We start from the raw sequence: 18,888 nt of genomic DNA, 5'->3' as shown, positions 1-18,888 counted from the left end.
ACTAAAAAATGCAACATTATGGACTTTGGCTTATACAAAATATCGCAAGTTCGCAAATTATCCTTTTCATTGGATTCGGCAATTACTTTTGGTTATCTGTGATAATTAAAAAGAATTTTAAATCACTGGATTTACAACATTAAAATGCCTTTAATTTCATATAATTCAATATTCTTACAGTTCAATCAGACAATCACAAACAAATGTTTTTGACGATCCGATAATGTGAATAATCATTACTCTTAAAATAGGTAGCAGAATTTTGATGGAAAATAATCTTGTTTATTGGCTGTTGATGATCTCCGTGTCTTCAGAGAGAGTCCTGGACTTTGCCAAGTCGTCGAAGTGCTTGTACAAGTCATCCAGCTTCATTTCTCCGTGGACTTTATTATCGCGCGTGCGCACATTCACTGTGCCAGCCTTGCTTTCTTTCTCTCCGACAACTGAAAGAAAACGGAAAATAAATTCTCAGGGTGCCTTCAAAAGATTCTTCTTCAGTTGCGATTAGTGTTGAGTTTCGGGAATTTCCCGACGGGAATTTTCGAGATTTTCCATCCCGAATCTCGAGAATTGAAATTTTAACATTTCGGGAAATCCCGGATCTCGAGAATCTTTCCTCGGGATTCGGGATTATTAATTGAAAAAACGATTTTCTATATTAAAAAAGTGGACAGAAAACACAAAACATTCAGACTGATCGGGCATTCAACACAATTAAGCCAATGTCAACTCAAAATGAGCGCAATTTTTGCAACATCAGGGAATTTTGTGTCACAAAAACGTACGCGATTGACAGTCTGTGTTTTTGAAATCCTATTTTAATAAGTAATGTTTTGAATTATTTTTGTTTCCTACTTCTATTTTGTTTGTCTTCTCACATAAATAAAAAAAATTCATATTTTTTTGAATTTGTCTGTTTTACACTGATCTGTACAGGTTTTTTTAAATTTCCCGATATCTCGAGAATTCAAAATTTCATCATTTCGGGAAATCCCGTATCTCGAGATTGATATTTTCTCGGGAAATACCCAACTCTTGTTGTGGTAACTATCGGTAAGATTACAATATCTTATGTTTTATGGCCATGAAATTTTCTCATTAGTTGTTGCTTACTGTAGGCATATCATAATATCCCCATGAATTATCATACCCTAAGTTATATATTTATTATATAATATGCCAGACACGAGAACCGAACAAAAGTAGGGAATGCAAAGAAACAATCAATATGGTCATTATGTAATAACTTCATACATAAAAATTAAGTATATATGACACAAACCTAATATGAAGTTAAAATAGGCAAGTTGCGCATTGCGTATTTTCTTGTTGAGGGTGTGGCCTGCATCTGTGTCTGATTCCGCCATGAATCCTCGACTGATCAAACCAGCTTCCACCTGTGAATAAAAATTACATTAATATTTTCGTCTAATTTTATGTTGGATGTATGTATGCGCAAAAACTCTGCTGAGTGTCAAACAACACTATCTACAAAAGTGCAACTTTACAGGAGAGCAAAAAATCGTTATTTTAGAGTCTTGTAACTTAACAAGGGAAATGTTTATTTAAAACCTAATGTTAATATTTTATAATTTATTGTGTATTGTACATTTATCTTGCTTATGATGATGTTAAAATTTATAGGGATAGTTTTTAAAAAATATGAAAACAAGGGTAACTTATGTAATTAGCGTTAAACTTTACTGACGATTTAATAAGAAATTAGAAAAGATTGACATAACGTTGTTTGACTATCATGTAGCCGTAAATGTAAAATAATGTTATCTAAAAAAAAAAAAACACTTTTTTGTAGATAACGTTTTCCGACTTTAAGCACTCGATATGTATGTACATGAAAACTTTCTAGTCCAACCAATAAATTTAAAATTATATCTATGTATGTATATACAAAGCATATTATACTAATCTCGAGGTGCAGAGTAATAATTATATTGGATATAGAATGAATGATGGTAAATGGTCAGCTTTTGGTTTTCGATTTCACATAATAAAAAAGACATGTACCTCTTTGGCATAAGCATCACATGTTGGCATGACAGGAATGACGCAAGCCTGGATCGGCGAGAGCCAGAAGGGCCAACGGCCCGCGTACTGCTCCGTCAGAACAGCCACCATGCGCTCCACTGAACCCAAGATAGCGCGGTGAATCATCACCGGTCTTTCTCGTTCACCATTCTCCCTGCAAGACATAGGTCACTCATTAATTGACATATTCACATGAGAGCATAGTAATGGCTCTAAATTATTGGCTGAGTGGGAAAGGGTAAACAGATAATATATTCAAATTTTTCGAATTTACATGGGATATCCTAGAGAGCCAAAAGCAAAAGGAGTCGGTTTAATGCCCACTTTTCGATTCCTCCGTTCCGCAGCACTGCTGGTTTTTATGAATTTTTAGGTACATATCCATTATTGTCGAATAATTCCAAATATTTTTATAGAAGTCACAAGTCAGAAGTCAGTTTTATAGATTTTTAAGAATTGCGAATAAAATAGGTAATTCAATTTGCATAGTTTTCAGATCATGTCCTGCGGGTCTATTCTATACAAAAGGCTGCTTTCGTCTGCTAAAACCGCTAACTAGGGTATGTTTGTATCGAATTATTAGCATGTATTGTAACAATTACAATTAGCTGGTATTAATTGTTGCAATAAATGCTATATTTTAACGCCATGCCCCTTGGCTGTGCTAAAATTTAGAGCATGAGCGAGAGAGAGACAGTTTTGACTGATTAAACGGCTAACTGATTGTTAAATTATACTATTTCAATACAAAATGTATGTAATAAATACTAACACATTATCACGTTAGCGGTCGATAGTCGCCTTTTGTATAGAATAGATCCGCTGGAACCAGATTGTACTATGAGAAAAATCATAGTTCTGAGATAATTGAACCCAAAGATTTAACTTGAAAGATCAAGCCATAAAACAATGAATGGCATATGTATTAGGCGGTGAGATAATTTGTGAAATAATGAAAAACTCAAAAACCACACTGATATAACTAACTGACAATTGTATAGAATGCAGATGTGGCAGGTGTAAAGTAATATGTACTGAGTTTCGAGCCAATGCTAAATTGTAGTAAGTATTTTACTAGTCTTTTCCAGTATGCATAATTTTCTTAGATGTATAACCACATATTTGAGAATAGCTGTGTTGTGTAATAGTGACAGTTTTACCGTTAAACAGCGTATTTGGGTAAATAGTGACATTAGATGCATCATCATCAGCCTTTGTCTAATAGTGACAGTTTTACTGTTAAACAGCATATTCGGGTAAATAGTGGCATGAGATGCATCATCATCAGCCTGTTTTAATTCACTGTTGGATGAAGGCATCCTCAAGCCCTCCATTTCCCCATTGAATATGTTGATATTATAGTGAAGTCCGGTTCCAGGACGGTATTTCACAAGAAAACATTAAATTATTATTAACCCTGCCGAAACCAAGAGATATAACTATCTTCAGTTCCATATTGGTGGCATATCATTGTATGATTATATTAGTTTTTACAAAAATACTCATAATGTGTCACGTTTAGTGCACAATTATTATGACTTCTGTTTGACAGTGTAACAATACTCATTAAATAATTATGTATTACTGAGTCTTGGCCCATGCTGTACCTTATCCAAAGCTAATATCAATTCCTATAACATTCATCATCATAAATAAAATTGGACAGAACTATTCGAACAGTGATCTGTTTTGCGCAGTGTCCTTGGAAACATCCTTGGTTATTTCATCTATCCATCAAAAAATGTATCCCCTGAAGCTTACGTAGTCTGTCTGGTTTATCCATAAACAGTTGTTTAATGACTCATTTTCATTATATGCCCTCCCCAACTGAGATATAAGATTTAAACAGTTTTTAAAATATAACACATTTTCAAGATAACAATGCTCACCCGATAAATCCTAGGTTGAATCGCACAGGCAGCTGGAAGTCGAGTTGGATGGTAGCGCACTGGTGCTGTCTCTTGAGGGCGTCCTGCAGAGTAATGTCGATTTTGGGGCCATAGAATGCTCCATCCCCTTCTTTTATGGACCACGGTTTGCCGAAACTGTTTAACGAATCGGATAACGCCTGTTGATATAAAAAAAATATATTTCCCATAAGTAATTGACGTGTAATTTGACGGTACATACTGATGAAAGTAGTGACGAATAAATAAACCTATTGAACTTCCATCTCTTTATGCACATTGATTGATTGATCGGTTAACATACTAATTGAATTGGCATGTAAATCATCCAAGACTCCTAATCTGCTGTGATCATAACACCAAAAGTAATATGAATTTCATAGGAATATTTTATACAAGGATTTCCGCTTGGATTAGTTGGCACAACCCTCATTCAAAAGAAGAGAAAAGGGGAGAGACAACATTACAAATACCAACGACATTAAAACATACTGTTACCAGAAAAACTTGAATATGTATGTAAATCATTGTGAATGATAAATAATATTACCTTTTCAGCTTCATCCCAAACCGATATCTCTCCCAGATATTCCTCAGGGCGAGTAGAGAGGCAAAGCGAATATGTGAAGCCAAACACTTTGTAGATGTCTTCGATGAATTCCAGGGAATTGGTCTGAAAAAAAGGGGGGAAAATTAAACTTAAGAGTTAAAAGAGTTTTAACTGTTTTTATGAGGCTGAGGTTATAAGGTTATTTTGGTTTTTAGGCAGTCGCTGTGTATTCATTGCAACATCTGAGACACTGAGGAAAGAAGAGGAATGAACGGTGACAATCCAAAAACCAAAAACAACTTATTTTAAAAGTCTCAAGCAATAGATACGACATGGGCTTATTTTTATCAAATATCTGGACTGTACGATGTGCGGGCTCTCATATAAAGCATACAGCTCGTTATTGTATCTTCGTCTCCACCCTAACTGTGTGTAATTGATGGGTCCGAAGACACAGCCCAGCACTATTTCTATGTTTTTGGTCATGCAACAGGTTTCCGAGCCATAAATGACAACTGATCTTATTAGTGTTTTGTACAAGATACATTTGAAGTGTCAGTACAACGCCTTAGAACATAGCATAATCATTAGACCGAATTGACAATTGTTGTCTAGCATAATTAATTTTTTAATTTCTATATCCAAGCTACTTTCACTGTAAATGGCGGACCCTTACACAAAATTCCTGATCCTCTCAAAAGCGCTGTCGTGTGCTCTGAAAGTACAGGGTCTGTCCGGCCCTCCATATACAATCATATATTATTTTGATTTCTCCATATTAACAGTGAGTCCTAGTATGCCGGCGTTTTCCTGAAGGTCCACAAATATTAGATACTTATATAACATTAATTCAGCATCATAACATTCGCGATAATTAATGACTAAATATACAGAATTAATTAGTCATGAATGCCGATGATGAAAGAATCAATCAGCATTGCGGCACCCGGTCATGAATAATATGTAAATACATAGATATTAATCATTTCATAATCATGTTTACCTTGTAATATTGTGTGCGATAAATTCTACAAAATCTTGTATTTGTCAAATCAATTCTGTAATGACCTATTCCCAGTTTTCAAAACAAACTGCAAAATGACCTCTAAAAATCTTTTTCGCCATGTTAGTTTGAGCAATCTATGCTTAATCAGTTTACTTTATCTATAGAATGTAACGGGCAATAGGTACACAAAGGTAAATTATCTTTTCAGATTAATTTGGGATTTTAAATTCTTACAATATGGGTTGCTTGCTGCCAAAAGTTGGTAAGTCGATAATTTAGGTATTTAGAGTCGACAATTGATTATGTGTCTATATATAAATATATATGCTAGAAAAAAGATAAAGGTCATCCGATATATATAGAACACGCACATAAATCACAAAGAAATTAGCATTATGAATGATATTAGAATGCATGACAAACTTCAAATTGCAATTAACCCATAACAGGATTTCATGACTTACCAACTTTTGGCAGTAAATTATTAATTATTTAGGTTGTTGACGTAAAACATTTCAGTAAACATAGGGGTTGTGGTGTCAGACTCACGCGATGCGATACCTATGTTTTTTCGCAGTGTTCCATTACTTTGACTAAAGTAGTGCACGATATATTGTTTGAAAGGTAAAGAATATAATAAGAAAAAGTAATCATCGAAAAATATTGAATACATACTGCCAAAAGGTGCCCATGTCGAATCACCAACCAAATTAAATAAAAATCACGATAGATCATTCACACTTACAATTTCTTGTTTAATCTGCTGTCGGGTACAGAAGATATGTGCATCATCCTGCTGGAATCTCCTCACTCGGGTGAGGCCTGAGAGAGCTCCCGTCAACTCATTCCTGTGAAGTACTCCCCAGTCGGCCATGCGCAGGGGCAGTTCCCTCCATGACATGACGCGGGAATCGAACATGAGACAGTGACCAGGGCAGTTCATGGGCTTGAGGGCGAAGGTCTCCTTGTCCACCTCGAAGGAGAAAATGTTTTTCTCGTAGTGCTGCCAGTGGCCGCTGGTCTCCCACAACTTCTTGTTGTAGATGTTAGGGGTGATGACTTCCTTGAAGCCGCGCTGCCGGTAATTCTCTCGGATGAACTCCTGAAGCTTGTTGTAGATGTGGGCGCCGCGGGGAAGGAAGAAGCAAGACCCCGGCGATAGTATGTTGAAGAAGAACAGTTCTTGTTCCTGAAACGCAATTGCATGAGTATATTGAAGTTTGTTTACAGAGACCATATTTTAACATTGGAAATAGTAGACATCATTGAATTTTTTGTGTTAAGTTGGTTCATGCCCCATATCAGCAAAATCAGTGTCTTTAAATTAAAAATTAATTTTGTTTTGTGACGTGAATGATACACAAATGAATTGAGATGATTGTTGATTCCGTCTGCGGATACACCCAGACAATATTGACAGAACATATTGATTCTGACCGAATCTACATCGTTCCTCTCATATTGGCCTGTCTCACTCTTTCTTATCGGCCCAAGCTACCGAACCTTATTTTCAAATAATCAATAACCAACCCTTCCGATTTTCCGGTGATCTCTTTTGGCTGCCTCCTCGGTGAACTTCTCCCACTCCTTCATTTGCTTGTTCTCAGGGAATGAGATTCCGTAGATCCTCTGAAGAGACTCTGCATCAGCCTTACCCTCCCAGTAAGTGGACGAGTTCTAATAAAAACAGAACGGGAAGTACATATTATTACTTTGCAATAACAACACAAGTACAGTCGAACTTGGTTATTACGAGGAAGATGGGACTGACTTAATTTGGTTGTTATAAGAATCATTTGTTATATCAGAGAATAGGTATTTTTAAATGAGCGGTCACATAACACAAAAAGTCCCAATTCAAACAAAAATACATACACAATAGAATTATTCCCCGAAACAAGCATCGCATTCATAAACTACAAAAGAAGTTGTTTATTGTAATGAACACTGGTAGGTACCTACTGACTTCAGCTTGGATTTTTTACATGAAATTTCAACCTTATGCATGGACACTTTTTCAAAGTTGTCGGCGAAAACACCAATTAGGTACTTAGACACTTAGCTAATGTCATAAACGTAATCCGATCCTGACGGAATGGGTCTACGGTCGGATTTTATTGCTTAGGTTCGAAAATATTTTTAAACGATCGACACATTACCAGTTTTAAGAAAATTTTTGATGATATTTTTGCTCAGTATATCCGATAAGTAGCTCGTTATAAAAGTGAATAAACGTATGGAGAAAATCATAAACTAAAATGACAACGTATGTTTCCTCATTACATTCGAGATCTCGCAATGTCCGTGATCGTAATAACCGAATTCGACTGTATAACAATATTCCTATGTAGTAATGATTTTGAGTGATACAAAATACTCCTAATAGTTTTAAGTAGATGTTTTCTTTTGTGAAATAAAACATTATGTTCTTCTCAATTGCATAAGCATAAATAAGCCTACTCTTTGATCAATCATCACCCCATACTTCCATCAATCTTGTTCTGTTGAATTTATGAACTTGCCTAATGTGTAAAGATTTGGGCATAATATGTATGCCCAAATGTATGGAATTGACTGCAGAATTTACTTTATTGTTTTCGATGAATAAGGAGGCTGTCATGAATGCAATGGAGTTACTGTGAGGAGAAAACCTGAAATTGGAGAGGACTAGGATATGAGTCAGTGTAAAGCGATTGCGGAGAAGGCCCAATCACACCCTTGGATGTAACGCCGAAGAAGAAGATAGAGTGAATCTAAAATTGTGTTTGCTGTTTGCTTTTCTTGCTTGGTGTTTTCGACAGATGTGGACACAATAATAATGTAAATTTTGCTGCAAATGAATGCACTATACAAAATGACTTACAATAAATATTTTTTAGCTTCACTAAGATATTATATTAAGGGTTTCTAAAAAAGGTTTTCTTTATTGTCACCAAAATCCATAATATGTATCATTAAACACCGAATAAACACTGACTGATTATAAAACATACCTTAGTAACTTTAAGAGATTTGATATTCCCGGTGTGTCTCACGTGTGGCCCCCGGCACAAATCGATGAGCGGCCCGCAGCGGTACACTGTAGTAGTGGGGGTGACAACCTTCTCTTGCAAGATTCGCACCTTGAACGGGTTGTAAGCGAACATCTCCAGCAAGTCCTCCTTGGACAGCTCCAACCTCTCAAACGGCTGCTTCTCTTTCACTATGCTTTTCATCAGGTTCTCCAGGTAAGGGAAATCGGTGGACGATATCTGGAAACAGAAAAACATTTTTTTTATAAACATTTTTTTTATATCTTTTAATTAACTATTTCTTTTATTCAAACGAATAATTCACAAGATTTAAGAATATATCATTCTGATTATTGAACATTATATAATTTAGAAAAACACTAACCGAGAGAGTATATCACAACCAATAGAAAAAACTTTGTCTTCCGTAGCATAATGGTTGAATGCGACGAATTTGGGGCGTTTACCCGTTGGAGATGCCGGGTTCGATTCCCGACCGGTTGGCTTACTTTTTTCAAAAAGGTTTTTTCTATTGGTTGTGATATACTCTCTCGGTTAGTGTTTTTCTAAATTATATAATGTTTTTTATATCTATTATAATTTTAATTCAAGTGTTTGGGCAAATGGGCTAAAATCAACTTTGTGGTAACCACAGATAAAATATTAAAATTATATTATGAAAATCAATTAAATTTTAACCGGAATATAAATGCACATATATTTTTTGCATACACTGCGTAATCCATTGTCAACATTCGGTTGCAAAAAGATTGGGAAGACATTTGTATTACACTCCATTCAATGAAGGAGGGCAACTCCAGCCAAAACATTCAAATTTTAACATTGGTAAAAAAAATTATAGTTCTATACATCAGTGAAGCTGATAGGAAAACCTACAAAGGCTTGCTAAGCTCATTTCATATTCGAGGCTCATTTGTAGCAAGCTTCACACCTGTACTTTGAGATTTATTTGCTAAGGCCACACTAAGATAAAACACCTCACATTGGTGGTGGAACAAGACAAATGTGCGGTGTTCTATGCAATGCACCACCCTTATATAAATAAGTCAAATAAAAAATTATAGTATCAACTGTGATTTGCATTTTATTCACAAATGTGTTCAGTGCTGCCAACGTAGAGAATAACTTTTCCATATAATATTAAAATATACAAACCCCTTTCTCTGGCAGGTGCATGTCGTAATAGAAACCGTTTTCAATAGGAGGCCCGTAGCACAAACAACCACCATAAACCTTAAAAGAGAAACAATAAATATGATTATTCCCATTTTTTATTCTTTATAATACTTCAAACATAATGTCATTAAATACAAATCTTAACTTAAAATCAATTCAAAAAAAAGTCAATTACTTAATTACGAGGGTGGGTCAATAATTCCTTAGAAAAAAGCATTAAAACAGTTTTTATTTTTGTATTTTTTTTTTATTTCTCAACATAATCTCCTTGGAGCTCAATACACTTGGTTAGACGTTTCTCAATTTTTTTTAAACCGTCAGAAAAATAAGTTTTCGGAAGGTCCTCAAAATAAGCATTTGTCCGATCGATGACTTCTTCATTTGAAAAAAAACGTTGTCCACTTAGCCATTTTTTTAAGTTTGGGTAAAGGAAAAAGTCACTGGGGGCTAAATCTGGCGAATACGGTGGGTGGTCGACCAATTTGAACTTCAATTCTTCAATTTTAGCCATTGATCGTAAACATGTGTGAACACGGGCATTGTCCTGATGAAAGAGGATTTTTTTCCTGTTTAAATGAGGCCGTTTTTCTTCAATTTCGTTTTTTAGCTGGTCCAATAAAAATGCATAATAATCCCCTGTTATTGTTTTTCCTTTTTCCAAATAGTCAACGAAAATAATTCCACGTGCATCCCAAAATACAGTAGCCATAACCTTACCAGCTGATTTTACGGTTTTCGCCTTCTTTGGACATGGTTCGCCTTTCGCAATCCACTGCTTTGACTGTTCTTTCGTCTCGGGAGTATAGTGGTGTATCCATGTTTCATCTACAGTCACAAAGCGACGAAAAAATTCATCCGGATTGCGTTGCATGAGCGACAACAGGGCTTTAGAGGCCACCACCCTATTGCGTTTATTGTCGACTGTGAGCAAACGCGGCACCCATCTTGCAGAAACTTTTTTCATGCCCAATTTGTCATGTAAAATAGAAATGACGCTACCTTTTGAGATCCCTGTAACCTCAATTATCTCACTCAACTTTAATCTTCGGTCACTTAACACCATATCGTGGATTTTATTGATCATTTCTGGTGTAGTCACCTCTACAGGACGTCCTGAGCGTGGTTCATCCTTTGTTGATGTACGACCACGTTTAAATTCATTTAACCAGTTATAAATAGTTGCAAGTGAAGGAGCAGATATGCCGTGAACTAAATCCAACTCATTTTTTATTTCCTTTGCTGTTAACCCTTTTATATTAAAATGTTTAATAACAGCTCTAAACTCAATTTTCTCCATTTTTGTAAACAAGCAATTTTTTTTTTTAAATGTACGAAAATAAATAACAACAACCCGACCAATCTGATTGAAACTTCGCAGCATACTGAATCGGTAGTGCCGCTGCATGAAAACAAACCGCTTACAGTACTAGTCGCGCCACCTGTCGGCTTTTCTAAGGACTTATTGACCCACCCTCGTAGTACAAATTAGCCAACATAAAAGTAAATTATTACAAACTTATACATAATTATTAAGCATTATTATGAACACTTACTCGTTCCATAGCTTCGCCCAAAATATGAGCCGTGGAATGCCAGAAGACTTCTTTTCCCAGGTCATCCTCAAAGTTGAGGAGCTGCAGCTTGCAATCTCCTTCCAGCGGCCTTTCTAAGTCCCATAAGACTCCATCGACGCGAGAGATCACAGTATTACTAGCCAAGCCTTGACTGTTGACAAATGAAACGATATAGTTCAGCGATATTTCTAAACAATGATATTATGGTTTTAGTATAAGATTTAAGGATACATAATTCCAGATTATTCCAGGCGAAATTTGATTATTCATTGGCATCTGACAACAATTAAAACACAACCAAACCTGCTGGATTAACGAAATACATTTTAGAAGACATATATGTACATCAGTAGCGAAGGGTAAACGTAAATAGTGCACATTAAACTTTGTTAGTCATACATATCTGTTTTTATTGAACTAAGAGTACAATTTACAGTTAGTGTTGGTTAGTTTTTTAAAAATCAATTAAACCCTGCCTAACCAAACCATAATAGTTTTGGTATATTTTGGGCGATAAGACAAAATTGTGCACACGTATCATACTTATTTGTTTTCGTTGAATTAATACATATTACATAATATATTGTTGGTTCATTTGTTTCAGCCCTGCCTAAACCAAAATATAATAGATAAAACATATTATTCTATCTATAGAATATCCAAAGTTTTATAGATACATGAGTATTTTTTGACTATTATTTATATGGCTTGGTTTTCACAGGGTTTAATTGAATTTAAAAAATTAACCAACACCATCTGAAGCTTGTATTATTGCAATGAAAACAAACACGTATGACCGACAAAGTTTAATGTGCACTATTTATTGCGGATCTTAACAGCCTACCTCCACCCTTCGCCACTGGTGTACATAATACACAGGACAGAGAAGAGAATAATTACTATTAGAGATATTAAATAAGTGGTGGATATGGAGTGGTTGATAAATAGACAGTTCTCTGGCGATATGTTTACCAACCTAATCCCTTGTGCAATCTCATAAGGCGTAGTGCGCCACGCCTTCCCTTCAATTTGCTTTCCATCCGGTAATGATATCGCAATGGTGAGATCAGGTTTGGCGGCCAGTTCTTGCAAATACTCCGCCTTAAGTTTATCCCAGAGGGCGATTCTTCTCTCTATATAGTCAGGCCAGGGACTTAGCTCCTTCAAAGTCGTGCCCGACTCAGGTTTGCTACCACCCTTTTTATCTTTCTTATTAGTCATTTTTTGGGCCTATAAAAAAAATACATTTTCCATTACCATATGAGACAGGGTTATAAGTGGATGTATTTTGAATAAAATAGCCCAAGAATTAATTATTGAACAAGACATGGTAAAACAGGGGACACAGTGTGATAAAATGTCTGAAGAAATAAATGCAATGGAGGGCAGTGGTTAGTAACGTGAGATTTTTGGACACCGGAGGACATATTATATTGTACCGTGGACGGAGTAACTAACTTCTACTTTTTGACAGAAGCTTAGATAATTAAACATTATAAGCATCAACACTACGCAAAAAGTACCTATTAGAAATAATTAAATTAACTTTGATAATTTCAAATATTTTTACAATAAAAATTTTAATACTTATTGCTTGCAATAATCTTGCTGAAACTGGGTGATTTCAGCAACTTCCGTAATATTATTGGGAAAAACTTAATGCATAATATATTAAGCTGCTCATCAAATCCTTCCGACACGCATAATTTTACAATAGATTTTCACGTTTACAATAGGTGTAGAGAAATTACGCCTGTCTCACTCAGTGTTGATTACTATTAATATTAAATGTGTAAATAGCGCCTGTACTCGTGCATGGATTTACTGGCACCAAAAGTGTAAATTCGACTATCGCGATAATTACTGTTTACACGTAAAAATGCTGACTGTCTCACCAATCTCATTCTTCAACCGTAAGCGAGACATGCTGTAGTCATTTTATGGTGCTATTTTACTGGATCTGAAAATTGGTAAACGTCAAAAATGCTCTGCAGTAGTTTTTTTTTCTGGCAGATTCGCATTATTGTTCTACTGTGCAGGCGCAGATATCACACAAGTTCCAACTGGTAATTTTATAATACTCCAAATCGTTTTTGTGATCGAGATCTTTTAAGATGAAAAACCAAACCAAAACCTAATACAACCTACTGTAACCCAAAAATAAGTAGGTTGTGTTAGGTTTTAGTTTTTCATCTCAAAACACCGTAACCAAAATGACAATATGGAGTACTATATTACCATTTTTTGATACATGCATACAATCTTGCAACTTGCACGATAATACGTGTTTACATGTACATTTTCTTGTTATGGCTGCGATATTACGTACTGTCAGTAGTGAATCCATGCACATGTAAGCGGACTATAAGAAAAATTGTGTAGGTATATTGGTGTCTGTTGCTTTGTTCCTGTGTTGTATGCTGCACCCTCGCACCATACGAGATGAAGATGACAAACAAATACACATGGTTATCCTTTTTAGGTACTTAATGAAAAATGCTCCTGTCAAAACATAGAGATTAGTTCTTACAGCAATGGGACCAGAAATATAGGTACACCAGTTCCTGTCTGAGGCTGTAGTTTACAAAAACATTAAAAATGTCATAATTTCAAAAATTGTAGATGGGTAGATAAGTCATAATATGAATTTATCATAGAAAAATAATTGATATATTATTTCATTCATTCGTTCAGACTTACGACTATATTTTAACACAAGAAATTTCATGGATTTGTATATAAAATATAGACGTATATATACACCAGGTTGTATGCAATATCAGGCTCCATATTGCGTCATGCATCTGCAAAACAATGACTGTACTTGGGCAATAGATCGTGCAATTTCTTAGCAACGAAACATAAGGATCCATAAAATAGAACGCACTGGTTGAAAGTGTGCTATTTCAAAAAGAACACGATAAGTTAATGTCACTACGCACTACACTGTTATTTTGTACAATAATTATAAATTCTGACAGCACAGCACAATGCCGCCGAATAGGCCTACGAACCAGAGACGCGATATTCCTCTGTAAAAGTGAAATGCTGCCAAAGCGAAACCTCGTTATACTCAACATAATATCAACTGTTTACGTTATGAATAGGAAATTCATGCCTTTTCATTTAAGTTGACTTTTTGTAAGTCGGTAACCACACTATCACCCATGCTGCTGGATTTTTCGCTGACAACTTTGAGAAACTTCAAATAATTATTGCAACGTAGAATGTGTTCAGCCGGATAAATAGTTTTCCTTAATCCCGATATGCTGCCAATAAAAAAAAATATGTTTACGCCATAATAATATGTTAAGGTTATAGAGGTATATAAGAATATGTTATAACATTGCACCGTGCCTACAGACGGAGCACGTAAATGTCAGACTGAAGCACGTTTTGTAGGCAATTGCCTATAGATGAAGTGTACCATACTTGGACATAAAAACGTCCCATTGAATATTTTTTTATCAATACTTTAGCTTGCAACCAATTTATGACGAGCGTATTTTAATCAGGAAAAGTTCCCGCAATAAAAACTTTATAAGGATTGAGGGTAAGAAAGAATAATGCAAATGGACGTATTTTATTTTTTATAACAATACAAAAAACACATAATGTTTTGAAAAATTAAACACAAATCGGTTAATAACAATACGTCCACGTTTACAAATGGGTAAATCTTGGAATAAAAAAATATGATTGTGTGTTTATATATTGTTCATAATAAGTAGTATATAAAATTACATATTATTGTTGTTTGAATAAAACTGTTAAATTAATACAAAACACAGATATGTTGAAAAATAATTACACAGTTAATTATAAACAAAAAAAAGTTAATTAGGTTAAAATATAACATGGGTTTGTTTACACATAAAATTACTTACTGTTTATATAAAACTATTACACACAAAATACCGGCATAATATGTTGAATATTTGATTACATAGTTAATTCCAATAGGTATTTATCTCTTTCGCATGATATTATCAGAGAAGCCCTGCATAATATATTTTATTATAATAATATTATGAATATATTCATACAAAAAAAAACGGTTATATAACATTACAAAATTGCCACATACGCTCCATTACATGCTTCATATAAATACAATTTTTAATTTTGGTACGGATTCTTAAATTTAATATATTTAACTCTGGAATGAATTATAAATGTATCTAAATAATGAATGTCATTAACTAGCACTAATTTTTTTTTTACTTTGAAAAACAAATCTTATATTTTGGGTTCAAAATAATATTACGAGTACGGCCTTGGCACATGACATTAGAGAGTAAACATTTTGACGTTTGACATAATTGTTATTGTAACAGATGTTTTAGGAAAAACTTATATAGGTATTAAATAATTAATAATTTGCATAAATTGTTCCGAAATGCTGATACTCCTTTGTATTTTTCCATTAATAAACACTTTTTTAGCCGAATAACATCTGACATATTTGTAAAATACAATACTCAACATACAACAATATCCGCCATGTTTTTTTACAACACAAAAGCAAACGATAATGAAGTAGCAGCTTACAGTAATACCAACAGATTTTTTTCTGTTTCGTATTGCTTCGTACGTGTTCGTACGAAAATTATGATATGTTCACTCTCTAGTGTCTAATCTCTTTGGTTTACGCTTTTTTTAATTTTTACAACTGTGTTCGTTTTATTTCATTTTCGACTAGGTATGATTATTGATATTACAATTATTTCGCGTTCAATTAGTATATTCTATGCATTTATTTTCTGCCGTATTCAACTACCTATCGTGGCTACAGAATGTTTGTACGTCAAAAGCATTTGTTTGTAATAATGGCTCAAATAGACTCTATGACGATCGGTCATATATATGACGAATAACCCGTTTCTTTCTGTGTCACAGAGTGTAAATACGATGTCATAGACTGACATATATGTGTCAAACGATCTATGACTATGACAGCCTTCAATGTCATAGTTTTTCGGCTAGGTGTGAACACCTCGATAATTTTGTCTCCTCGTTCCTTGTCTGTGACGTATATGCTAAACGTGTTGTCATATATTATTGTTTATGGGTCATAGATCGCGCGGGAAGTGTTTTTTCTGTCTTTTATTTCGAACGTCATCTTGACAGTTAGTAGACACAGGTACACGGTAATTATTGTTATATAAACAGTAATTAAATGGATAAAACTGATAAGAGTTCGCAAAATCGTGGTGGAATCGACGGATGAAGCTGTTATTAATTTAATTAGAATCTTGGAAACTAGTCCACTATTGTGGGATTGCGCACAAAATGACTATGAAAACAGAGTTAAAATAAATGCTGCTTGGGTCGAAATAGTTAAAGATTTGGAACGCAATGTTATTGCCAATCACTCACCGGCCGTTATTTTTGGAATACGGGTTTTTTATGAGAGGCTCATGGGTTCAACATTTAATAATCACCCATCGAAATCTTCGCATGACAAGCATAGGTACATGATAACTTATTGTTTTCTTATTAAATTATGGTGGCATCCGTGGGTTTCCTACATTCGCCGGCATTATAATACGATGTGGACAAGAACAAAATAGTTAATAAGTATACTCAGGTAGTTTCAAATCTCACTACCCACAACTTAGCAAGCCAACTGATATGCAACTGAGATGTATTTCGATTTTCATTTGACAGATTGACGTTCGCGAATACTCATAGTGTCACAAACTGATTTTTCGCCCCTGTGGGGGACGCTCCCAAAAGGAGTAGTGCTCCCCAGCCGCTCGGTCTGACCCTGGTAGTCAATGTGCCACCGATGGAATGATGACGACCCTTGGCAAGGCCGAACAAAATATTTCATATGTATAAGTCCCGCGGTTTGCTCTGACAGGTCCCACGACTTCTCAGAGTGAACTGTGGATGGTTAAGTCGGTCACAGACCATGTAAATATAGGTAACAGGTAATATGGTATAGGGTTAAAAAATTTTGATCAAACATAATATGCTTAGGTAAAGGGTAATTAAATTAAATTAGATATAAAATATGATTTGGATGTAGGATAATATGTAATGTAAATTGTAATATAATAGGTAAATTTAAAATGTAATGCAAAGGATAACAAAGTAATAAAGGGGGACTTATGGATGGGCGTTAGTGGTACATAATAATTAAGGTAGTTAAGGTGTATGTAATGTTAAGGATATATGGATCGATGTCGCTACGCGTCGCGCGTACACGGCACAATAATTGTTAACATATGCTCATAGGCCTGTTGCGAAAACTTCCATTTGTACATATGTGCAATCACAAAGTATAGCAACACGTAGGGCAATCATCGATCCGATTTCAATCACGATCCCGCGTAATTAATTTTCATACTAAATTCGATTTCAAATAGCCACGGCTGTTCCGCGCGCGGCGTTTCCGAATCGGTATTCCGGCAGCTTTCCTGCTCTGACGTACGACGGCGTCTTTGTCGTATGTGTGGAAACCGATTTCGCGATCCGAATTTGCCCGCTTTGCAGTGACAGAGCCCCTCTCGCTCGCGCGTATGACGGCGTCACGCTCACGCGCGACGGGAGAATCGGATCAATGATTTTGGTCGATCAAGGAGACCACGTACTGGAATAAAGTGCGGGAAATCGTTGATCGGCGAGGTATGAGTATGTACTAAGCAATTATTACTGCCTATATGTTTGGTTGACGGAATAACATCCATCAACTAGGCGTAAGTATGTGCCTGTGGCGACACCGAGCTATATTAGTTGTTAAAGTAAGAAAGATTGCGCGACCAGTACAATTATATATTCGAGTAAAGTAACGTTCCCGTTTGATATTATTTAATATTAAGCATTCATTTTGTAGATAAATTAACAATCTACCGATTTCATGTTCTTAGACTAACGTCAAGTAGGTATTCAGGCCGTCGGGGCGCCTCAAAGTTGGACCCCCCAACGGTAGTTGGCCGAAGGATTGGTATGCACTGTCGTAGGCCTGGTGCCACAAATATGCCAAGTTAACCACTGGCATATGACGCCTTATCATCCAGGCTAACTTTGTAGTACTCTTGTTTCTGAGTGAGAGGTACCTTCGCACCGCTAGGGCCCGTAAAGCCGGCCGCCGCGGGAACGCCCCTCCCTCAGCCATGGGGATCGCCGCCACCGCGCGGGGGGTGTGCTGTATCGGTAGGCAATTCAACCACAAATCCGTCGATGCTACGCACGCCTTCGTAGGTGCGTTTTTCGTGGGGCTGGCCCAGAAACAAGGTGCTACTGCTACAGCAATTACGCACTCTCAGTACTGACAAGTGCTCGAAGTACGTAAGTGACGCGGGAACGACGCCGCCCATCGGCGAGCGTCGCCTTGCGCCTATAATTTTACTTAGTCGGCCCTTGCGTAGATGACGCGGGTAATTAGTCATTGTGCAATTTCCGCCAATCTCGTAAGGAAACCGTTAATTAATTTTGTCACCCTCAAAACGTCGGACTAAGGGATGAAATCGGGCAGATTTGCATATAAACCCCCAATTATCAATTTCTATATCAGTCTTCTTCCGCCTACACGACCCTGAACCTGCGATGGTCAGTGGCGTGATTTTGTTCGCATTTTCATACAAGTTTA

At 35.8% G+C, this 18,888-nt stretch overlaps 1 protein-coding gene across 2 annotated transcripts; it reads right to left on the bottom strand.

The window, feature by feature from the left end:
* Positions 1-115: 115 nt before the first annotated feature.
* Positions 116-14,510, bottom strand: ThrRS (threonine--tRNA ligase). 2 transcript variants are annotated; one of them, XM_085944067.1, is made up of 12 exons: positions 14,306-14,510; positions 12,268-12,521; positions 11,271-11,442; positions 9,697-9,774; positions 8,503-8,760; positions 7,040-7,186; positions 6,255-6,698; positions 4,504-4,626; positions 3,936-4,114; positions 2,026-2,200; positions 1,283-1,397; positions 116-443 (listed from the first exon to the last, which is right to left on the bottom strand). In XM_085944067.1, the coding sequence occupies exons 1-12, from the start codon at positions 14,369-14,371 to the stop codon at positions 283-285; spliced, it is 2,172 nt and encodes a 723-aa protein (XP_085800193.1). In that variant the 5' UTR covers positions 14,372-14,510; the 3' UTR covers positions 116-282. The 2 variants fall into 2 exon arrangements, with proteins under 2 accessions (XP_085800193.1, XP_085800194.1); XM_085944068.1 differs by having other exon boundaries at positions 14,410-14,510.
* Positions 14,511-18,888: the final 4,378 nt, after the last annotated feature.

Source organism: Rhyacophila brunnea, unplaced genomic scaffold (genome assembly GCF_057557595.1).
Source record: "Rhyacophila brunnea isolate RB1 unplaced genomic scaffold, BYU_Rbru_1.0 scaffold_16, whole genome shotgun sequence".
In the NCBI taxonomy this organism is placed as follows: Eukaryota; Metazoa; Arthropoda; class Insecta; order Trichoptera; family Rhyacophilidae; genus Rhyacophila; species Rhyacophila brunnea.
The sequence above is the reverse complement of the archived record's forward strand: the minus strand, read 5'-3'. Positions and strand labels throughout refer to the sequence as shown.

Bases quoted from the DNA above. Each gene is read 5' to 3' on its own strand.
- ThrRS (XM_085944067.1), bottom strand. From the start codon at position 14,371: ATGTTGAGTATAACGAGGTTTCGCTTTGGCAGCATTTCACTTTTACAG. The intron at 9,775-11,270 runs GTAAGTGTTCAT...TTCTCTTTTAAG, and splicing joins TGGGCGAAGCTATGGAACGA to GTTTATGGTGGTTGTTTGTG. The intron at 6,699-7,039 runs GTTGGTTATTGA...ATTGCGTTTCAG, and splicing joins ATCACCGGAAAATCGGAAGG to GAACAAGAACTGTTCTTCTT.